Below are 24,384 nucleotides of genomic sequence, written 5' to 3'. Positions count from 1 at the left end.
ACAATTTAAAGTTTGACATTGCCCATCCACCTTTACCAGTTGTAAAACATCCAATTTAATCTTAGATTTCCTGCCCATATAAATTTTGATATTACTTTTATTATACATACATTTATACATTTATTAATTTCAGATAATTTAAAGAAATTGAAGAAAGAATATATATGATTGTGGGAAGGATAATCATTTTAATTACATTTATCGTTCCTAAGAAAGAAACAGGAAGAGTAGACCGTGTCAAATATTTCTTAATCAAAGGTTTTATATTTGATGGATATAGTGATGGTTTCTGTGGTCTCTCAAATCATTTAATAAAGTCCTAATGTGCTTTATTTGAGTTAGTACATCTTCTGATTTTGAGATATAATACTGCCCTTGTAAACTGGATATTTGCTTTTCTAATTGAAGTTGTTTATCTATTCCATCCTTATTCTTTTTAAGAAATTATCATACCTCCAATATAAGCTTCGTAGCTATCCCATAACCCTCTGGGATCAGTTTCTACTAAATCATTACAAAGGAAATAATAATCAGTTTTTTCCTTTAAATATTCCACAAACTGGTCATACATAAAATCAAAAGGCTTTATTTTACAGAAATAAGAAGACTCTGTTCATGACATGAATCACAAATCAAACTAGACACTGCACAATGGTAACTGAGGGTGATTTATCCAAGGTAGGATAAAGAAACAATTAAAGTCACCACTCAAAATAATATTATTACAATATAAATTTGACAATATACTGAATACTTGTACAAAAATGTGTGATTAAGATTATTAGGGTGGTGTAGCAGTTCTTTTGTCCACTATATCAACATGGCTGCGCACCCAGGAAGTCTCTGGATTTATACAGAACTCTCTCTTTGCAATTGTCTTAAACCTGAGAAAAAAAAGAACATGAATTAAGTCTAACACTTCAGAAGATTATTTCATGGAGGTTCACTTTGAAAATGAAACAATAGATGATACTCACACAATAGCGTGTCTGCGACAGCTGCTGCTGGTCCAATAGTAAGACACCACCTTATTCACAGGAACCTTTATATTACTGAACTCTCCACAGCAAATAGATTGTGCTGCTCCAATTGATAAGACAGCTGAAATAAGGAGATATCCAAAATATCACAAACCCATTTTCAGGCAAAAATGCAAAGAAAAACATTTTTAAGAAAATGTAAAACTGTTATATCTATATTTTGAAATCACCAAATGCAACAAATGAAACTAAACCTGTCATAAATATTCTGAAAAGAACACTTTTGTTCTAAATTCAAAATTGAAAAGAGCCCTCACCGCTTGAAGTCATCTGCAGAGAGCTGAAGATCACCAGGAACAGCAAACACATCAGGCTTCTCATTCTTCAAGAAGTTTCTACACAATGACAGAAAGAGTCTGTAGAAGTTCTGTAGAGCTTGAAGATCTCAGAGCTGTTGTGTCCAGAATAGCGTCTGAGCATCCTCTTATATGCAGTCAGAGACATATTCCTACTAAACACATTCATGTAAATCCACTTCTAAGTATCAACATATCAGAATGAGAGGTGTTTTTAGCTTTCTACTCATGTAAGAGAGTTGAAGGTACTTTTCTTTCAGTTTACTGAAAATATGCTTGAGGAAAACAACACACAGCTTCCTTTGTTTCAGGCCTGTCATGTTCAGCGCTAAATCTGATGATTTACAAAATTCACCATTTTATTATTGTATAAAAATATACTCGGAATAGAAAATATGTGGCTATTGTACTTTGAGATATTACACTAATATTACCACACAAATACCTTCAACAACCTTCTACAGCTTCCCAAATACACAATAAAAAGTGCTATGATTTGGATATCAATAAAATGAAATAAACAAATTATAAGCTTGAAAAGGTTGTCTGAGCACCTTTGTGTGATTATGAGTGATCCAGTGTGTCTTTCTGAGAGGGTGCAAAACTGAATCTGGCAGTTTGTGACAAAAATCAAGAATCTTTAGCATGGTTTTATTATCATCTACTTTAGTCTAACCCAGATGCAGAGGAAATAACCAAGAGGCTCAGAGTCTGACTCCTAAAGTTCTTTACTCAAAAAAAAAAAAAAAAACTCTGTCCTTAAGTGTCAGACAAGAGAGAAATCCAAAGCAACACTCAACAGAAGACAGCTAAATTCTCTAACCAAAAATCCTCGGCAGCATCATACTCAAAAAGACTTTAGGACTGAACAAGAACAATAGTCAGTGAGGCATTTAAATAGGGTGTGCAATTAGCAAAGAATCAATACAGGTGTGCTACAAGTCTCTAATAAAGAGGTGATCTGGGGTTGAAAGTACGCCATCCAGTGGTGAAACCAGGGAAACTCAGGAAGAACATTACAGAACCCCCTCTTTTAGGAACGGCTCCTGACGTTCCAAACAGCTGGGGTCGGGTGGAGCCGAATGAAGTCCTTAATAAGACTCTTGTCCAGTATGTGGCGAGCAGGGACCCAAGAAAAACACTACAATGCAAATCATATTTCCAATGTTACAAAAACTGCATTCTTCCATCTTAGAAACATTTCCAAGTTACGAAACATGTTATCTGTTTCTGATGGAGAAAAGCTAGTTCATGCATTCATGACCTCTAGACTGGACTATTGTAATGCACTTCTAGGTGGTTGTCCTAAATATGATCATATTACTCCAATTTTACAGTCTCTGCACTGGCTACCTATTAAGTTCTGTATCAGTTACAAATGATCATTACTTACCTATAAACCTAAATGGTTTAGCTCCTGCGTACCTAACTAGCCTTCTACCACGCAACAATCCATCACACATCCTAAGGTCACAAAACGCTGGACTTAGCGTAGGTAGTTCCTAGGATAGCAAAGTCCACTAAAGGAGGTAGAGCTTTTTCACATTTTGCTCCCAAACTCTGGAATAGCCTTCCTGATAATGTTCAGGGTTCAGACACACTCTCTCTGTTTAAATCTAGATTAAAAACGCATCTCTTTCACCAAGCATTCGAATAATGTACCTCTTAAATTGTGATTGTAGTTGCATCTGATCAAATGTGCATTTTTATTCATTAGCTTGGGTTAAACTAATTTTAGTTTGTTGGATCAGCAGCTATGCTAATGATGTCTCTATTTTGTTTCTATGTTTTGCCGTAACTAGGATTTACACAAGCTCCAGTCTGGATCCAGAACACCTGAGAAGAGATGATGCTGACCCTCAGAGGACCTCAGATGACGCTAACCCTGAATCAACAAACAGAACTAACAAATATTGCTACAAGTGTGACTGCATCATATAACAATTATTAATTAATAATATAAATAATGTTCATCGTCTAGCTGACTATGTCTTGTATACATTTTTTCTAAAAATCCTGTCAAACGTGCACAAACTGACAGTCACCACCATAAGCTACTACTAAATATTGTAGAAACATAATTTTCTGTAAAGTTGCTTTGTAACGATTCGTATTGTAAAAAGCGTTATACAAATAAACTTGAATTGAATTGAATTGAATTGAATGTTGGACCAAAAACCCCTTGCTCTAAGAAAACAAAACCACTTCTTGTTTCTAGGGACACTTGTTGGTCTAGCAGATAAGTGAGAATAATTCAGCCACCAGTTTAACTGATTCACAGAAATAAAATGTGCAAATGTAATAAGATGAAAAAGGTCACTTTTCATTTGCAGTTAGTGACAAAAATATTGTGATCTACTTAAGGGTTTTCTGAATCTGACTAAAATGAGAATTTGTCTTCTAACCCTAATGGCACATAAACATTTTAGACTAACTGAAATCAAACCAGTCTGGTTTTTACAGTACAGATCTAGATGTATCTGTGTGCCTGTGGACCGCTATGAAGTAGTAGAGATAGTTTTGATTTAAGGGGTGATTTTGGCATTTTTCAGACTTGGGAAAGTCTTGTGCACTAGTTCCGGTGGTACACACAAGTTTTCAAGAAGCCAAGTGTGAGTATTTCAGCCCCTCTAGCTCAGCATGTCACGGTTCACAGGTCTGTGGATTCCTGTTCTGTTGTTTTTTGTGTGTGTCTTTGCTGTCACGTGTGTTGCTGGGCAACTCACGAGCGCTGATTAGTGATCAGCTGCAGCTGCGGCTCGTCAGCACTGCTATTTTATGTCTCTGTGTTTGTTTGTTCATTGTTGGATTGTTCTGTTGGCTCACGCTGTGTTCCTTTGCAATTCTCTACGTTTCATCTCGTGGGTTCCAGTCGCTCATTTCGGAGTTTCTGCCTCTGTTCAGAGTGGATGTTTATCTGTCAGTGTTTTCCTCGTCGGATTGTGTTCGGAGATCTGCCCATTGTAGTCCCTGTGCTGCCAAGGACCAACTCTACCAAGACTTTCCTGACCAATCACGTTGTACATTCTCTTTTGTTCTAAATAAAGGAATTATTAACTTGCAGTTGAATCTTGAGTTATCTGTCCTGATAACTCAAGATTTTTATTTAATTTGACAAACGATTGATTAATCTACCTTTAATATTGACTTCTTAATAATAATAATAATAAAAGAATCAAAATCTATATATTAGAGGATACAAGTTTTAATTTTATCACTTATATTTTATGGGATATCTTAACCCAAACACATAAAAATACTTCAGTAAAAATGTCCAGTACACTTTAAGATTTTTTTCCCCCCTCATCCTATTTGTTTTGCCGTTCATGTGAAAATGTGGCAACTTTTCAGATTTAAAAAATGAGAATATGCTTCAGAAAAGCAACCAAAACTTGGATCTTGTTGTGTTCAGTAATAAATTTGAATTTCAAATATAGACTGCATATGTTCATGAGCTTGCTGTATTCATTTTTTCATTAGTAATAAAGGACTCATTTAAATGTTTTATATGGTGTGTATTTCAAGAAAATGGATGGAAGTATTATATTATGTGTACACATCATGACCAAGACAGATTAAATGCTGTTTCTCCTGAAATTCAACATTTACACAAATTTAACTGTGTTCATGTTAAAGTTGTTTAAGGAAGCAAATATCACCATCAGAAGACACCTTTAGAAAATAACTAAAAAAAAAAAAAAAAACACTACAATGTAACCTCATATTTGTATAGACAAACACAAAATTTTATTTGATACAGCTGGTATGAAGAGAAAGATCACTTAAACAAAAATAAATAATTATTATAAAATATATATTCTAGACTCTAGAGTAATAAAAGTAGGCTACAATGAACTTCCCTATAGAAATTGAAGAATGAGTAAAGCCTTTTCCCATTAAATACTGTATAAATGTATAGATAATCTCCCCTTTCATTTCTATGGTCTGTTAGGACTTGGTTGCAGAGATGAACATGATGAAGAAGATATGAGATAATAAGATAATGAACCATATAAAGTCTATAGAGACCGCTTTTACAAGAAAGAAGTCAGCAGAGTTATTGTGAATGAAATAAATTGTGCTGCATCATGTGTAAAAAAAAAAAACAAAACAGAAAAAACCTTTTCTCACATTCATAACTTAATGTTCACTTCTTTTTGTATTGTGTCACATTTGCGTCTCTTTATTGTAAAGCACTGTAAAATTTTGATTCAGATCAGTTTAGCTAATCTCGCATTTGAGGAGGAATTTTAAGCGCTCAATATGAAACCTGAATTGCATAACAGTAACAAACCAGTTTTCTTCACTTTGCATTTGATCCATATTAGATTGCAATAAAATGATTTATTAATGAAGAGGTGACTCTGAATAAACACCCATAAAAACATATTTGTGTGTAAAAGTCTTTTTGAAGCATGTACAGTTATATAATTAATTGTGTGTTACAAGGATTTGCACAAGTGTCTCTTATTTATTAGATTGTTTTTTTTTTTTGGTTTCATATTTATTTACTAAATGTTTTGTATCACACCTCATAAATAAAACTAAAGTAAGTTTAAATACAATCTAAATAAAGAATAAATACTAAATCTATAGAAGGATTACATTAATTTACATTTTATTAAAAAAGATGGATTTATTTGCATACATTATTTGGAGAATATATATTAATATACACATCAGAAATATGGTTGTACATACAGTATGAAATGCAGAGATCAAATAGAAACAGTGTAGCTTCGTTTAGACTGTACAGCTCTGAGTCTTTGCTGTAGTAGCAGTTCTCAATGCAGCAGAAGTAGATTCTGTAGCAGATGTTTGTGTAGCATTTGTTGTTGATTTAGCATTAGATTCTGTAGTCATTGTTCTTTTGTCCACTGTTTCAATATGACTCTTCACCCAGGGGGTCTCTGGATCAATACAGAACTCTTTCCCTGCAATTGTCTGAAACCTGAAGGGAAAAAACATAAACATAATTTAAGTCAAATACTTCAGAAGAGTTTCTAAATCATGTTTACTTTCTAGTTTGTAAACAAAATAATAGTTAAGATGACACTCACACAATAGCGCGTATGGGACAGATGCTGCTGGTCCAACAGTAAGACACGACTTTATTCACAGGAATCTTCACTTTACTGAACCCTTCACAACACTTTGAGTTTGCCACTGCAATTGCCAGGTTAGCTGAAATATGAAGATATGTGGAAAATCAAATATCTGTATTCATGCAAAAAGATTATAAGATGTAACAATCTTTTTAAATCACAAAATGCAACAAATGCAACTAAAACTTCCATAAATATTCTAAAAACAATAAATTTTTTCTTAATTCAAAATGAAAAAAAGCACTCACCGCTTGAAGTCATCTGCACAGAGCAGAAGATCACCAGGAACAGCAAACACATCAGGCTTCTCATTCTTCAAGATGTTTCTTCAAAATGACAGAAAGAGTCTGTAGAAGTTCTGTAGAGCTTGAAGATCTCAGAGCTGTTGTGTCCAGAATAACGTCTGAGCATCCTCTTATATACACAGTCAGAGACATATTCCTCGTGCACATTCATGTAAATCGATTTCTGAGTATTAACATTGCAGAATGAGAGGTGTTTTTAGCTCTTCCTTTTTTCTCATCCGTTTTCTGCTTTCTACTCATGTAAGAGAGTTGAAGATACTTTTCTTTCAAGTTCATCGAAAATGTGCTTGAGGAAAACAACACACAGCTTCCTTTTTTTTCAGTGTTTAAAGGGACAGGGGCTTTTTTTTTTTTGAACTTAAATATGCACAAGTAAGGGAAAAAAAAGGCAGCTGTTCCTTTTTATTTATTTATTTAGTGAGGAAAAAAGATGTGGAGCAATTGTTTTTTCTTTTTTTTTGACAAAAAGAAAAAAAAAGATGTGTCTCTGGACATTTTCTCTGGAAACCTTCAGAGATCTACAAGGTCCTTTGAAAAGCAACATAGACAATAAGACAAGATGAGTTTCTCAGAAACTTTCTGTACATTTTCTTTTTTGATTTTTGTTTTAGGATACAATTATAATGCAAATAGTCCATTCCAAATTGTAATCTCATAGATGCAGTCAATAATAATTTTTAGCATGGTTTTTTCATCTACAATACTTTTGGAAAACTTATATCTAATGCAGTGGTTCTCAAACTTGTCCTGGAGGAGCCCTGCACATTTTGTACAGCATGTCTCTCTTGTAACACACCTGATTGGTGAATTGGTTGTGTCTGATAAGAGAACCTTACAAATTGTCAAGGGCTATATGTGTCCTACAGGACAGGTTTGAGAACCTCTGATCTAATGTATTCCAGCATATTTTCGTCTTTTATCTTTGTCATTGAAAGTCTATCAGACCAAAAACTTTAGATGACAGTATATGACTAGGACATTGCCATGAAGACAATAATATATGTAAAGGATAATGTACATCCAGCTGGTTGTTATTGCAGAATAAACCCTGAGAAGGTTACCCACGAAAAATTATCTTGGTTATAACACAGCTACTTGCCACATAAGTAAATAATTAGACACTAAATATTGATTTGAGCTGAAATATTTGAACACAAAGCTTCCATTAACAAAGCAGTTGCAAGCAAGCAGCAAATTCAGACAGACATTTAAGGGAAACAGTCAAACCACTTATTACACAACATTTCAACATATAAATAATTATGGTACGTAAATAATAGATTTAAGGGAAAAAAATAAATAAATAAAAATTCTTACCAGTGTGTTACTTTTGTTACTTTTCTTTCAAGTTCACTGAAAATATGCTTGATGAAAACACATAGCTTCCTTTTTTCAGTGATTAAAGGGACAGGGGCTCATATATTTATTTGAACTTAAATATGCACAAGTTATGAATAGAGGGCAGCTGTTTTTTTTTTTTTTTTTCATTTAGTGGGGAACAAATGTGTGATTTACTTGGGTGTCAGACTTTAACGTTAAAACCCTATCTGTTAGATTAAAACATTAATTATTTGTCTTTCTTTTTTTGACTAAAAGAAAAAAAGATCCATTTGAAGATCCATCTGGAGATCCACAAGGTCCTTTGAGAAACAATACAGAAGCTGCTGTGTGTGTGTGTGTGTGTGTGTGTACTTTTGATGGCATAAATGCAGAACACTAATTCCGAGTATGGGTCACCATCTTCACATGGGTCACATCACTTTCACATTTCACTTTCACTTTCAAAATAAACACACAGCTTCCTCTGTTGCCAGCCTGTCAAGCTCAGCATTCAATGAACTAAATCTGAAGATTTTTATGATTAAATCTGAATTGTGCTGTCAACAGATATCAGGTGCTTAACCTTGACTCCTTACTCACGTATAAACCCAAAGACCTTTATTAACTGGTTTAGGTTTGTTTAATTAAAACACTAAACTCAAGATGTTGGACCACCAGAAACAGAAGCAGGAACCCCTGCTCTAAGAAAACACAACCACTTCTGGTCTCTAGTGACACTTGTGGTCTAACAGAGAAGTAAGAATAATTCAGTCACCAGTTAAACTGATTCACAGAACTGAAATATGCAAATATAATAACAGGAAAATGACAGCTTCTCATTTGCAGTTAGTGTCTAGAACAGATGATGATGATCCAGAAGTAAGAAGTCACCTGTTTCAGAGAAATCTTCACATTAGTGATCTCTCCACAAAACTTTGATTGTGCCACATCATGTACTAAAACTGAAAAAGAAAATCTTATGTTCACGCACAAAAAAAAAAAAATTTTTTTTTTAAACATCCACCATTAGATGACAGTATATGACTGCAGGACACCATGAAGAAAAGTATCAAAAGCTATATACTGTCAATATTTAATTTAATAATAAATTAAATTAAATTACTAATTCTAATAACACTAAGTATGTAGTGTTATAGTGTTTACATGAGAAGGGAAATGTATTACTACAATATATTTTTTTTAGGTCTAACTTTAATATTTAAAAATGCTTTGTTTCTTCATGATACACACATTTGAATAACATTTATTATACCTTTATGCAATAGAGAATAAAAACATTACTATATTAAGATAATTGTATCATTGATATTTTATTAAAACAACTGAACCCAATCACATAAATTATTCTATTTAATCAAATATTTTATATACATATCCGAAATAGCACAAGGTTTAAATATACAATATGAAATGCACATTTTAAATAAAAACAGTGTTGCTTATTTTAGACTGTTGTTCATTTGTCCACTGTTTCAACATGACTCTTCACCCAGAGGGTCTTTGGATCTACACACAACTCTTTCCCTGCAATTTTCTTAAACCTGAGAGGAAAGACACAAAATAAGATTAAGATCAAAATTTGTTTAATGGAGTATCTCATTCAGATTAACTTTACAGTTTTAAAATGAGATAATATTGATGATACTCACACAACAGCGCATCTGGCACAGCTGCTGCTGGTCCAATAGTAAGATGTCACTTTTTTCACAGGAATCTTTTTCACATTAGAGAACACTCCACAGTAGTTTGACTTTACCATCAAGTGCAAGGGGAGCTAAAATATGGAGAAATAAGAAAAAGAAAAAAAAATCAATTTGATCATATTGAAACATTTTAAATCACTATTTGCAACAAATGCAACACATTTTTTCTTCATTCAAAAATTAAAATGGAAAAGAGCACTCATCGCTTGAAGAAATCTGCACAGAGCAGAAGATCACCAGGAACAGCAAACACATCAGGCTTCTCATTCTTCAAGAAGTTTCTTCACAACGACAGAAAGAATCTGTAGAAGTTCTGTAGAGCTTGAAGATCTCAGAGCTGATGTGTTCAGACGTATTCCTCGTAAAGACATTCAGACAGATCCTTTTCTGAGTATAAACATTACTTGAGAGTAGTTTTTAGCTCCTCCTTTTTTCTGCTTTGTCAGTCATGTGAAAATGTTCTACTTTTCTTTCAGATTCACTGAAAACATGTTTTAGGAAAACACACAGCTACCCCTTTTCAGGCCTGTCAAGCTCAGCATTCAATGAACAAAAGCAAAAGATTTTATGAAAATATATCAGGTGCTTAACCTGGTCCCCTTCCTCACAAGTAAACCCCCAGACTTTGATTAACTGATTCAGTTTAATTAAAGCACTAAACTTGAGATGTTGGACCACTGGAAACAAGACTGAGAACCCCTGCTCTAAGAAAACACAACCACCTCTGGTCTCTAGTGACACTTATTGGTCTAATAAAGAAGTTAGAATAATTATAAATCATCAATAAAAAATCATCATAGTATTTTTATTTTATTTTTTTACAGTAGAGGTTTAGATGTTACTGTGGACTGTGATGCTATGAGGTGATATTAGAAATGGTGTGGATTTAGTGGGTGCTGAACTTTTGACATCTTTCAAACCTGGGACAATCTTGCAGTTACTTTCTGTTGTGTCCATGTTGTGTGCATGTGTGCAAGTCCCAAGACCTCTCATTCTTTAAAGGGGGGGGGGGGGGTGAAATGCTATTTCACGCATCACTACACAATCAGCATGAATACTCAAGTTCAACGCTAATGTGAAGATTTTAATGATCAAATCTGAATTGTGCTGTCAGCAAATATAAGATGCTAAACATCCTGCCCTCGCTTACAATAAACCCAAAGACCTTGATTAACTGATTCAGGTGTGTTTTATTAAAGTTAGTAGTAAACTCTAAGTTTAAAAAGTTATTAAACTTTAGGGGAGCTTGGCCCTCAATGAGGATGTGAAACAAATGCCCTCGCGGTCCAGGGGCCCCAAGATTGGACTGAAGGTCGATTTTAGCGTTGGGGATTAAAGGGTCAGGGGCTTGAATTTTTATCTGAACTTCTTCACAGATCTAAAATATGCACAAGTAATGAAAAAAACATGGCTTCTGTTGTATTTATTAATTTATTTAGTGTGCTTTACTTGCAGTCAGAGATTCACTTTAAAATGCTATTTTCAGATGAAAACAATATTTCAGCTTTTACGACTAAAAGAATAAATAAAAAGATTTGGTTTTAGTTATTTTAAAAGAATTCATAATAGTGTGACTGAGATATATAAAACAAATGCTTTGTTTCTTCATGATACATACATTTTAATAACATTTAATATACCTGTATGCAATAGAGAATAAAAACGCTGCCACATTATGATCATATTTGATATTTTATTAAAAAACTGAACCCAATCACATAAATTATTTTGTCAAAAAAATATTTTTTATACAATTTGGAAATAGCGCAAGGTTTACATTATGAAATGCGCAGTTTAAATAGAAAGAGTGTTGCTTCTTTTAGACTGTTGTTCTTTTGTCCACTTTATCAATATGACTCTTCACCCAGGGGGTCTCTGGATCAACACAGAACTCTTTCCCTGCTATTGTCTGAAACCTGAGAGGAAAGAATAAATAACACAGAAATAATATTTAGGTCAAAATAGTTTTTTGTAGTTGATTTTCTAGAGTGTTTTATAGAGATTGGATTTGAAAATGAGATAATGTTGATGATACTCACACAATAGCGAGTCTGGGACAGCTGCTGCTGGTCTTGTAGTAAGAAGTCACTCGCTCAACAGGAATCTTCACCTTAGAGAGCTCTCCACAACAATTTGCCACATCAGGTGCAAAGGGAGCTGAAATATGGAGAAATAAGACAAAAGGTTTCAGTTTGATCATGTGGACACATTTTAATTCACCAGTTGCAACAACTGCAATACATTTTGTCTTGATTCAAAAATAAAAATGGAAAAGAGCCCTCACCGCTTGAAGTCATCTGCACAGAGCAGAAGATCACCAGGAACAGCAAACACATCAGGCTTCTCATTCTTCAAGATGTTTCTTCAATGACAGAAGGAATCTGTAGAAGTTCTGTAGAGCTTGAAGATCTCAGAGCTGTTGTGTCCAGAATAACGTCTGAGCATCCTCTTATATACACAGTCAGAGACATATTCCTCATAAACACATTCATGTAAATCCATTTCTGAGTATCAACATTGCAGAATGAGAGCTGTTTTTAGCTCTTTCTTTTTCTCATCCTTTTTCTGCTTTGTCGCTCATCTGAAAATGTGCCAAGTACTTTCCTTTCAGATTCACTGAAAACGTGCTTCAGAAAAACAACACACAACTTCCTCTTTCGCTCAGCATTAAATTAAATCTGAAGATTTGTGATCAAATCTGAATTATGCGGTCTCAAAATATCTGGTGCTTAACCTTGACTTCTTAATCATGTATAAACCCAAAGACTTTGATTAACTAGTTAAAATGTGTTTGATTAAAGCGATAAGTGAAGATGTTGGATCACCAGAAACAGGAGCGAGAACCCCTCCTCTAAGAAAACACAACCACTTCTTGTTTGTAATGACATTTGTGGTCTAATAGAGAAGATAGCCACCAGTTAAACTGATTCACAGAATTTTTTTCTTCAAACTGAATAATTAAAAATAATACAGTAATAAAACATACTTGTCTCTATACTCGCAATGTCAATAAGTTCCACAAAAGTGTCTTTCTAGACTCTTAAAAGTTCTATACTAGAAAACTTTCCATTTGGACCAAAATACACAACGTTGTTTTTTTTTTTTTTTTAAATAGATAATTAGATGTAATAAAGTTCCCTGCTTTTGTTTACATTTTTGTGGCATATTTCAGGAATATTCGGGTTGAAGTGATGTAACTTAACTGGAGTTATATTGTCTACTCAGCCATTTATACTGAAGCAGTCTCAAATGAGTGCTCATGGTTTGAGTTTGGGCTTTTAAACATGTTTTTTGCCACTCTTGCTCAGTTAGAGATTCACAGAATTAAAATATACAAATGTCATAACAGGAGAAGGACAGCTTTTCATTAACAGTTATAGACACTAAGACAATGTTGAGAATGAGATTTTTACTTAAGGGGTTCCCATTCCTTTAAAATGTTAAAATGCACTTACTTCCGGTTGTTTGCATAAGTTCTCAAGAGGCCAAGTGTGAGTATTGCAGGACCAAAATGAATGCAGTAGAAGATGAAAAATGTTACTTCATAAAAGGTAATTATTTACATTTTATGTAATAACTGAGCTCAAACCCATAAATCATTTAATTAAAAAGATCATAAACGTACATGTTATGAGATATTGTAGTACAAGGATTAAATGTCCTTTTAAACTGTTGTTCTGCTGTCCACATCAGCAACATTTTTACTCGTCTCTGAATCTTCACAGAACTCGCTCCTTGAAATTGTTAAACCTGAAGAGAAAAGTCAGAAAATTAAAAGAACGATCACATTCTTTTAGGGACAAGTCTTCCATTTGAAGATTAAATAATGTTTGATGACACTCACACAATAGCTCATGTGGGACAGATGATGCTGGTCCAGTAGTAAGACGCCAAACATTTCAGAGGAATCTACACATTAGTGATCTCTCCACAACAGTTTGATTGTAGTACTATAAAGCTGAAATTTGTTTGTTCATGCACAAAACAGATGACAAACGTTTGTGAGAATATTGGTATCTATCTATATTCTCAAATCACCAAGTGCAACAAGTAAAACTAAGACTTACTTAATCTGAAAATAAGTCTTAGCTGGGTACACACAAAAAGATAATCGGGCTGATTTTGGGCTGATTTCCCGCGTTCAACAATCCTAGCTATGTCCCGATTATCTTGACGGTTCTACAGATGATCTTAACATTTTCTCTTGGTGTGAGGAGTGTTAAAAGTGTCCAAACCTTATCGGAAGAACGTCTGAGCCTCCCCGATCGTGAATCGTAAATATTCAACATTTAATATTTACGATAAGAAATCCTGATGAGTGGGGGGAACCCCGAGGACAAACGCGCGCATGCTCTAGAGATTATCACCTGAAACTAAAAAAAAATTTTGGTCTGTACCCAGCATTATTTAACAAAAAGAGCCCTCATCACTTGAGGTCATCTGCTCAGAGCAGAAAAACACCAGAAACAACAAACTACACCGTTACAAAAACATGAATAAAGTAGTACTTAATAGCACTTAACATTCCTTTCACTTATTTGAGTGCCCCTTTTTACCCCAATTAGTTTAATGTAAAATAAATCAATGTTAAAGATATCAGCAATCAACAATCAATCCATCTTTCTACAATGATTCAATTCTTCTGTTGTAGGGCGAAGTCTAAATGATATAAGATCAAATCCATACTGTCCCTAGCACAGAATTTCCTCTTTCACTGAAGTCAAAATTAGGCAAAGCCACAGACACAAAAAAATGGCAGTGATCATAAAAAGCTTACCTCCTCCTTTAGTTGAAAAGGAAGATAAGGAGTATTGAGGAGATGCCTACCACTTTGACAAGACCCCAATTAATGTTACGTTCCACCCAGTATAGGATAGGGGAAAGCAACATTAAAGTAAACAACGTAACTGTGAAACAACAGTTTATTTAACACAAACAAGGAAGTATTAAGACTTCAGGAGTGGGTGAAAATCCCAGATAAAATACAGTAACAAAAACTATAAATATCGTGACCAAGTTTACACTTACCTTACAGAAATAAAAAAGAAATAAACAGCAATATAATTCCCTTACTCCCTCTCTAGTTTAAACAGGATAAAATAATTCAAAAATAAAAAAAGAGGGCATCCACTCCCCAGAACTTGCGATTTAGGTATGTTATAATATATACATTGAAAACAGAGAATAAGTTTCCACAATTGGTTTCAAAACAAAATACAGAAAAAAAAAACAAGTGTCTATATCGATGTAGACAAAGCTTAGAATCAGCAGCAAAGCTTAGAAACAACCAACAATTAGCCATAGCCCCAAAACAACAAAGAAACACACAAGCCTCTTCCCTCGAGCGCAATGAGGCTTTTAAACTTTGACAAGACCACTCCCCAAACGAGCATCTTTCAGTCACCTTCACCTGGCTTTACCTGCACAGAAATAAGGCATGGGGGTGGGGGGGCACTACTGCAACCTGGTTGGGAAGACATAGGCATCCCATAACCCTCTGGGATCAGTCTCTTCTAAATTAGTGGTTCCCAAACCTGTCCTGGAGTACCCCCAACACTGCACGTTTTCTTTGTCTCGCTAATTAAACACATCCGATTCAACTCAGCTCATTAACCCATGTGATAATGAGCCAATGAGTTGAATCAAATGTTTTTAATTAGGGAGACACAGAAAACGTGCAGTGTTGAGGGTACTCCAGGACAGGTTTGGGAACCACTGTTCGAAATCATTACAAACGAAATAATCAGTATTCTCCTTTAAAATGCCACAAACTGCTCATCAACTAAAAAGGGTTTATTTTCCAGAAATAAGAAGACTCTGTTCATGACATGAATCACAAATCAAACTAGAAACTGCACAATTAACGGAGGGTGATTTATCCAAGGTAGCATTAAGAAACAATTAGTCACCACCCAAAATAATTTTATTACAATATAAACTTGCCAATCTACTGAATACTTGTAAAAAAAAATAAATAAAAAAAATAAAAAATAAATAAAAAAAAACACACACACGATTATTATGGCCGTGTAGCAGTTGTTGTTCTTTTGTCCACTATATCAACATGGCTGCTCACCCAGGAAGTCTCTGGATTTACACAGAAATCTTTCTCTGCTTTTGTCTTAAATCTGAAAAAAAAACAACATGTTCTAATTAAGACTTCAGAAGATTGTTCAGTGGAAGTTCACTTTACAGTCTGAAAATGAAACAATAGCTAAAATGACACTCACACAATAGCACGTCAGGGACAGCTGCTGCTGGTCCAATAGAAAGACACCACTCGTTTCACAGGAATCGTCACATTACTGAACTCTAAACAGCAATTAGTTTGGGCATCAATTGCAGAGGGAGCTGAAATATGAAGATATTCAGAATAAATCACAAACCTATTTTCATGCAAAAATTTAAAAGACATTTTTTTAAGAAGATTTCAAGCTGTTATATCTATATTTTTTAATCACCAAATGCAACAAATTAAACCGGTCATAAATATTCTGAAAACAACACTTTTGTTCTAAATTAAAAATGGAAGAGAGCCCTCACCGTTTGAAGTCACCTGCACAGAGCAGATCACCAGGAACAGCAAACACATCAGGCTTCTCATTCTTCAAGAGGTTTCTTCACAATGACAGAAATAATCTGTAGAAGTTCTATAGAGCTTGAAGATCTCAGAGCTGTTGTGTCCAGAATAACATCGGAGCATCCTCTTATATACATAGACATAAACATATTCCTCCAAAGACTGTCAGGTGGAGGTACAGAAGATCCAAACGCAAAAGGTAGCCTTCAATAAATACAGTCCTTTATTATAACAAAACAGCCGAAGGTAGATGGCATAAAAATGGAACAAAAAAAAACATTCTCTTTAAACTTGACCGAAGAGCCTCTGCCAGGCGGGGCAGCGCAGAACAAAAACTTTCTAACAGGACTCGCAAAGGAGAAGGATTACTCGAGAGAAGAGTAACTCCAGATGAGGCTCTTCCCGGCTGGGGACAGGAGACAGGGCACACTAAGGCAAACGCTGCTGCTGCTGCTGCTGCTGCTGCTGGCTGCTGCTGCTGCTGCTGCTGCTGCTGCTGCTGCTGCTGCTGCTGCTGCTGCTGCTGCTGCTGCTGCTGCTGCTGCTGCTGCTGCTGCTGCTGCTGCTGCTGCTGCTGCTGCTGCTGCTGCTGCTGCTGCTGCTGCTGCTGCTGCTGCTGCTGCTGCTGCTGCTGCTGCTGCTGCACAAGATAGGACAAGACAGGGTTATGGTTGACAATCACACAACGGCATAGCTTACACAATAATCCGACCCAGAACAGAGAGAACAAACGCCAGAAATAGACTGGAGTAATTAGACAAGACACAGGTGAGAGCGCAAATCAGCGAGAGCGCTGATTGCGATGAGCAACAGGTGAAGACAGAGCGCAAACAGGTGTGCGCGCACTGAAGTGAGAGAGAGAGAGAGCTAGAGTGAGAGAGAGAACTAGACCCAGATCCTGACAAAAGACATTCATGTAAATCGATTTCAATCAATCACCTTTAATTATATAGTGCTTTAAACAAAATACATTGCGTCAAAGCACTGAACAACATTCATTTGGAAAACAGTGTCTCAATAATGCAAAATGATAGTTAAAGGCAGTTCATCATTGAATTCAGTTATGTCATCTCTGTTCAGTTTAAATAGTGTCTGTTTTTATTTGCAATCAAGTCAAAGATATCGCTGTAGATGAAGTGACCCCAACTAAGCAAGCCAGAGGCGACAGCGGCAAGGAACCGAATCTCCATCGGTGACAGAATGGAGAAAAAAAACCTTGGGAGAAACCAGGCTCAGTTGGGGGGCCAGTTCTCCTCTGACCAGACGAAACCAGTAGTTCAATTCCAGGCTGCAGCAAAGTCAGATTGTGCAGAAGAATCATCTGTTTCCTGTGGTCTTGTCCTGGTGGTCCTCTGAGACAAGGTCTTTACAGGGGATCTGTATCTGGGGCTCTAGTTGTCCTGGTCTCCGCTGTCTTTCAGGGCAGTAGAGGTCCTTTCTAGGTGCTGATCCACCATCTGGTCTGGATACGTACTGGATCCGGGTGACTGCAGTGACCCTCTGATCTGGACACAGACTGGATCTGGTGGACACGGTGACCTCGGAACAAGAGAGAAACAGACAAATATTAGCGTAGATGCCATTCTTCTAATGATGTAGAAAGTACGTTGTTATGTGAAGTGTTTCCGGTTCCGGTTTACCTAATTAATGCAGCCTAAAAATCCTTTAACGGATTTGGATATTAAAAGCATATTAGTATGTTATGTGTATGCCAGGTTAAAGAGATGGGTCTTTAATCTAGATTTAAACTGCAAGAGTGTGTCTGCCTCCCGAACAATGTTAGGTAGGTTATTCCAGAGTTTTAGGCGTCAAATAGGAAAAGGATCTGCCGCCCGCAGTTGATTTTGATATTCTAGGTATTATCAAATTGAGTTTTGAGAACGTAGCGGACGTAGAGGAGTATAATGTAAAAGGAGCTCATTCAAATACTGAGGTGCTAAACCATTTAGGGCTTTATAAATAATAAGCAATATTTTAAAATCTATACGATGTTTGATAGGGAGCCAGTGCAGTGTGGACAGGACCAGGATAATATGGTCATACTTCCTGGTTCTAGTAAGAACTCTTGCTGCTGCATTTTGGACTAGCTGTAGTTTGTTTACCAAGCGTGCAGAACAACCACCCAATAAAGCATTACAATAGTCTAACCTTGAAGTCATAAATGCATGGATTAACATTTCTGCATTTGACATTGAGAGCATAGGCCATAATTTAGATATATTTTTGAGATGGAAAAATGCAGTTTTACAAATGCTAGAAACGTGGCTTTCTAAGGAAAGATTGCGATCAAGTAGCACACCTAGGTTCCTAACTGATGACGAAGAATTGACAGAGCAACCATCAAGTCTTAGACAGTGTTCTAGGTTATTACAAGCAGAGTTTTTAGGCCCTGTGATTAACACCTCTGTTTTTTCAGGATTTAGCAGTAAGAAATTACTCGTCATCCAATTTTTATATCGACTATGCATTCCATTAGTTTTTCAAATTAGTGTGTGTCACCGGGCTGCGAGGAAATATAGAGCTGCGTATCATCAGCATAACAGTGAAAGCTAACACCATGTTTCCTGATGATATCTCCCAAGGGTAACATATAAAGCGTGAAGAGTAGCGGCCCTAGTACTGAGCCTTGAGGTACTCCATACTGCACTTGTGATCGATATGATACATCTTCATTCACTGCTACGAACTGATGGCGGTCATATAAGTACGATTTAAACAATGCTAATGCACTTCCACTGATGCCAACAAAGTGTTCAAGTCTATGCAAAAAAGAATGTTGTGGTCAATTGTGTCAAACGCAGCACTAAGATCCAATAAAACTAATAGAGAGATACACCCACGATCAGATGATAAGAGCAGATCATTTGTAACTCTAAGGAGAGCAGTTTCAGTACTATGATACGGTCTAAATCCTGACTGGAAATCCTCACATATACCATTTTTCTCTAAGAAGGAATATAATTGTGAGGATACCACCTTTTCTAGTATCTTGGACAGAAAAGGGAGATTCGAGATTGGTCTATAATTAACAAGTTCTCTGGGGTCAAGTTGTGGTTTTTTTATGAGAGGCTTAATAACAGCCAGTTTGAAGGTTTTGGGGACATATCCTAATGACAATGAGGAATTAATAATAGTCAGAAGAGGACCTATGACTTCTGGGAGCACCTCTTTTAAGAGCTTAGATGGTATAGGGTCTAACATACATGTTGTTGGTTTAGATGATTTAACAAGTTTATACAATTCTTCCTCTCCTATAGTAGAGAATGAGTGGAACTGTTCCTCAGGGGGTCTATAGGGATTTCTGAGTATCAACATTGCAGAATGAGAGTTTTTTTAGCTCTTTCTTTACCTCATCTTTTTCTGCTTTCTACCCATCTTAGAGAGTTGAAGGTACTTTTCTTTCAGTTCACTGAAAATGTGCTTGAGGAAAACAACACACAGCTTCCTTTTTTTCAGGCCTTTCATTTTCAGAGCTAAATCTAATGATTAACACAATTCACAGTTTTATTCTTGTACAAAATATACTCTGAATAGACGATATGTGGATATTTTACTTTGATAAATGATTTACTTTTGATGATATTCTAATGTTTGAAGATTTGTGTTGGATGTGCCCTTATTCTCCAGTGATTATTAAAATAACTTTTTATATGTATATCTCCATCGTCGTGTGTCTTGATTTACACACCAGCACGTGTTACAAAATAGCGGACCTAAAAAGTGTGTTTAGCTGCGATTTTCTTTCTTTTTTGTTTTGTTTTCTCTCTTTCCCGGAATGACTATCCCACCAGTCCGACTCCTATGCCTGGAGCAGTTAGACACCAGGTGTGTGAGCCAGCAACACTGTGCATCGTGGGATTACTGGTGGAGATCGAGGGCGTGGAGGAAAGCCCTGCCCACACTTCTGCGACTGAGGGTGAGCTGCAACTGCTTTCTGAATATTATGTTGAGGAATTTTTCAATGGACCTTATAGACTGGTTTGGGGAGGTAATTCCTAATTTCCTGTGTCTCCGCTGGTTCCATCCAGCCCTGAATCTCCTGTGTCTCTGCTGGTTCCGTCCAGCCCTGATCCCCCTGTGTTCCCTCCCAGCCTCCCTTTCCCGCCTCCTTCTAGACCAGTCAGTTCCTCTGCTCCATCTCTTCTGGTTCCGTCCAGCCATTTGGGAACAACCTCAGTCAGCGCACCTCAGTTTGTGCGCTCTGGTCCGCCTCGGGACTTCCAGTCTCCAGCTCCACCTTGGCGTGAGGATCCCTTGTCTCCACTTCCAGCCTGCGAACCCTGGACCCCACCTCATACCTCCAACCTTTCGGCTCCGCCTTAGCTCTTAGCTCCCTCTTCTCCACCATGGCCCGGCATTCCACCTGCTCCACCGGGTTCCCTCGTCACTCCGGGCTCCACCTTGGTCAGTCGTTGACCATCTGCCGCCTCGGGACTCCATTCCTCTTTGGCTTCACCTCGTCACTACATCCCTCCGGCTCTCTCAGGCTCCTCCTTCCCTCCGGCTCCACCTCCATCCTCAGTCTCTCTGACTCTGCAGCTGTCTCCCGGGAGGGGGGTGAACTTCCATAGTCATGAACTTCTATTACTATGTTTTTCCCTATTTTGGTCATGTTCTGTTCCTCGTTTTCTTAATTGATTATCCCCACCTGTTTCCATTCCCCTGATAACTTACTTGTGTTTAAAAACCCTGTCTGTTCAGTTCCTTCTTGTCCACTATTGATGTGATGTTTATATTCTAATGTATGAAGAGGTGTTTACATTAGTTTGCATATTTGCAGTATAAAGTTATATAGTTACTCTGTGGTTTGGTCTGTTATAGACCTGTAAAATAATAAAATATAGTTGCTTGAAAAGGCCATTCAATTTCTTATTTGGTTTCTTATTTGACTATAATTTGGATATCAATAAAATAAAATAAACGAATTATGAGCTTGAAAAGGTTGTCTGAGCACCTTTGTGTGATTATGAGTTATCCATTGTGTCTTTCTGTGAAAGTGCAAAACTAGTTTGAATCTGGCAGTTTGTGACATCAGCAGAAAAAAGCAAGAATCTTAAGCATTGTTTTATCATTTATCATCTACTTTAATACTGTATCATAACACTGACTGAGATATTTAATACAAATGCTTTGTTTCATAATAACAAACATTTTAATATAATGTAATATACATGCAATAGAGAATAAAACATTAGTGTAGTACATTTATGATTATTTTATCACTGATATTTATTAAAACAACTGAACCAATCACCTAAATGATTCTGTAAACAAATTATTTTATGTGCACATTGGAAATAACACAATGATTAAATATACAATATGAAATGTCAAATAGAAATAGTGTTTCCTCTTTTATACGGTCCACTTTATCAACATGACTCTTCACCCAGGGGCTCTCTGGATCAGCACAGAACTCTTTCTCCGATCTGGCTGAAACCTGAGAGGAAAGACACAAAAATAAGATTTTGATTAAAGTTTTTGTAATGGAAAAATGAATTGGCTTTGCAGTTTGAAAATGAGATAATGTGATGATACTCACACAATAGCGCATCTGGGACAGCTGCTGCTGGTCTTGTAGTAAGACTTCACTTGTTTCAAAATAATCTTCACTTTAGAGAGCTCTCCACAACAGTTTGCCACATCAGTTGCAAAGGGAGCAAATAAATAAATGGTGTTGCATCATGTAAGTGTAAAAAAAAATAACTTGAATAAACACCCATAAAAAACATATTTGTGTGTAAAAGTCTTTTTGAAGCATTTACAGTTATATAAGTAATTGTGTGATAAAAGGATTTGCACAAATGTCTTTAATTTATTTATTAGATTTTTTTGAGTTTAATATTTATTTACTAAATGTTTTGTATCACACCTCATATATAAAACTAAAGTAAGTTTAAATACAATCTAAATAAAAAATAAATACTACATTCATAAAAGGAAAAAAGAATGACAATTTTTTTAATTAATTTATATTTTATTAAAAAAGCTGGATTTATTTACATACATTATTTGGAGAATATATATTAATATACACATCAGAAATATGATTGTACATACAGTATGAAATGCAGAGATCAAATAGAAACAGTGTAGTTTCTTTTAGACTGTACGGCTCTGAGTCTTTGCTGTAGTAGCAGTTGTCAATGCAGCAGAAGTAGATTCTGTAGCAGATGTTTGTGTAGCATTTGTTGTTGATTTGGCATTGGATTCTGTAGCAGATGTTTTTGTAGCATTAAATTCTGTAGCAGTTGTTTTTGTAGCATTTGTTGTTGATTTAGCATTAGACTCTGTAGTTATTGTTTGTGTAGCATTAGATTCTGTAGCAGTTGTTCTTTTGTCCACTGTTTCAATATGACTCTTCACCCAGGGGGTCTGTGGATCAATGCAGATCTCTCTCCGGCAATTGTCTTAAACCTGAAGGGAAAAACATGATTTAAGTCAAAGACTTCAGAAGAGTGTCTCATTAATGTTTACTTTCTAGTTTTAAAAATTAAATAAGAGTTAAGATGACACTCACACAATAGCGCGTCTGGCACAGATGCTGTCGGTCTGATAGTAAGACACGACTTTATTCACAGGAATCTTCACTTTACTGAAGTCTCCACAACACTTTGAGTTTGCCACTGCAATTGCCAGGTTAGCTGAAATATGAAGATATGTGAAATGTCAAATATCTGTATTCATGCAAAAAGATTATAAACTGTTATAACAATATTTTTAAATCACCAAATGCAACAAATGCAACTAAAACTTGCGTAAATAATCTGAAAAAAACAAATTTGTCATTTTATCTTGATTCAAAATGGAAAAGAGCCCTCACCGCTTGAAGTCATCTGCAGAGAGCAGAAGATCACGAACAGCAAACACTCAGGCTTCTCATTCTTCAAGAAATTTCTTCACAATGACAGAAAGAATCTGTAGAAGTTCTGTAGAGCTTGAAGATCTCAGAGCTGTTGTGTCCAGAATAACGTCTGAGCATCCTCTTATATACACAGTCAGAGACATATTCCTCAAAAGACATTCATGTAAATCCAGTTCTGAGTAATAACATTGAAGAATGAGAGGTGGTTTTAGCTCTTTATTTCTGTCATCTTTGTTCTGCTTTGTCATTAATGTAAAAATGTGCCTAGTACTTTTCTTTCAGTTTCCCTGAAAACGAGCCTCAGCAAAACAACACACAGCTTCCTCTTTCCATGCCTGTCAAGCTCAGCATATTTAAATGATCAATTATGTATTCTGCTATCAATATCAGGTGCTAAACCTTCACCACTTATTCACATATAAATCTGCTTAAGGTGTTTAATTAAAACACTAAACATAAGATGTTGGGAACAAAACCCCTTGCTCTAAGAAAACACAACCACTTCTTGTTCTAGTGACACTTGTTGGTCTAACAGAGAAGTGAGAATAATTCAGGTAACAGTTAAACAATTCACAGAATCAAAATATGCAAATAATATAACAAGAAAAAAGGGCTGCTTTTCATTTGCAGTTAGAGTCAAAAATATTGTGATCTACTTGAGGGTTTTTTGAGTGTGCCTAAAATGAAATTTGTCTTCTAACCCTAATGGCATGTAAACATTTTTAGACTAACTAAATCATACCAGTCTGTTTTTACAGTACAGATCTAGATGTATCTGTGCATCTGGACCACTCTGAAGTAGTATTAGAGATAGTGTGGTTTAAGGAGTGCTTTGGCATTTTTCAGATTGGGAAAGTCTTGTGCACTTAGTTCAGGTGTTATACGCAAGTTCTCAAGAGGCCAGGTGTGAGTATTGCAGGCCCTTTAGCTCTGCATACTGTATGTGTGTATTTTTTATTTAATTTGACAAATTATTGAAGTATCATTTAACATTGACTTCTAAATAATAATAAAAGATAATCTAAATGCATATAGTTGAGGATAATAATGTAATTTTATCATTTATATTTTATGGGATATCTTAAAACAAACACCTAATTTCATTTCAAATGTCCAATAAACGTCAGAACACATTGAGAGTTGTTTTAA

General features: G+C 35.8%; 2 protein-coding genes and 1 pseudogene across 4 annotated transcripts; all 3 read right to left on the bottom strand.

Moving 5' to 3' along the window:
* Nucleotides 1-753: 753 nt before the first annotated feature.
* On the bottom strand, nt 754-6,866 carry LOC113079026 (C-C motif chemokine 13-like). Of its 3 annotated transcripts, none has more exons than XM_026251206.1 (3): nt 6,690-6,866; nt 978-1,101; nt 754-884 (listed from the first exon to the last, which is right to left on the bottom strand). In XM_026251206.1, exons 1-3 carry the CDS (start codon nt 6,751-6,753, stop codon nt 782-784), a joined length of 291 nt encoding a protein of 96 aa, XP_026106991.1. In that variant the 5' UTR covers nt 6,754-6,866; the 3' UTR covers nt 754-781. The 3 variants fall into 3 exon arrangements, with proteins under 3 accessions (XP_026106991.1, XP_026106990.1, XP_026106989.1); XM_026251205.1 differs by lacking the exon at nt 6,690-6,866 and adding an exon at nt 1,298-1,421; XM_026251204.1 differs by lacking the exons at nt 754-884; nt 978-1,101 and adding exons at nt 5,974-6,287; nt 6,397-6,520 and having other exon boundaries at nt 6,690-6,839.
* Nucleotides 6,867-11,507: 4,641 nt separating this feature from the next.
* On the bottom strand, nt 11,508-12,334 carry LOC113079031 (monocyte chemotactic protein 1B-like). Its single transcript, XM_026251210.1, has 3 exons — nt 12,075-12,334; nt 11,830-11,947; nt 11,508-11,706 (listed from the first exon to the last, which is right to left on the bottom strand). Exons 1-3 carry the CDS (start codon nt 12,136-12,138, stop codon nt 11,610-11,612), a joined length of 279 nt encoding a protein of 92 aa, XP_026106995.1. The 5' UTR covers nt 12,139-12,334; the 3' UTR covers nt 11,508-11,609.
* A 10,029-nt stretch (nt 12,335-22,363) lies between these two features.
* Nucleotides 22,364-23,267, bottom strand: LOC113079025 (eotaxin-like; annotated as a pseudogene).
* Nucleotides 23,268-24,384: the final 1,117 nt, after the last annotated feature.

Source organism: Carassius auratus, unplaced genomic scaffold (genome assembly GCF_003368295.1).
Source record: "Carassius auratus strain Wakin unplaced genomic scaffold, ASM336829v1 scaf_tig00027022, whole genome shotgun sequence".
NCBI lineage: Eukaryota > Metazoa > Chordata > Actinopteri > Cypriniformes > Cyprinidae > Carassius > Carassius auratus.
This window is presented reverse-complemented; position numbering and strand designations above follow the sequence as displayed.

Bases quoted from the DNA above. Each gene is read 5' to 3' on its own strand.
- LOC113079031 (XM_026251210.1), bottom strand. From the start codon at position 12,138: ATGAGAAGCCTGATGTGTTTGCTGTTCCTGGTGATCTTCTGCTCTGTG. The intron at 11,948-12,074 runs GTGAGGGCTCTT...TCCATATTTCAG, and splicing joins TGTGCAGATGACTTCAAGCG to CTCCCTTTGCACCTGATGTG. The intron at 11,707-11,829 runs GTGAGTATCATC...CTTTCCTCTCAG, and splicing joins TGTCCCAGACTCGCTATTGT to GTTTCAGACAATAGCAGGGA.
- LOC113079026 (XM_026251204.1), bottom strand. From the start codon at position 6,753: ATGAGAAGCCTGATGTGTTTGCTGTTCCTGGTGATCTTCTGCTCTGTG. The intron at 6,521-6,689 runs GTGAGTGCTTTT...TTCATATTTCAG, and splicing joins TGTGCAGATGACTTCAAGCG to CTAACCTGGCAATTGCAGTG. The intron at 6,288-6,396 runs GTGAGTGTCATC...TTTTCCCTTCAG, and splicing joins TGTCCCATACGCGCTATTGT to GTTTCAGACAATTGCAGGGA.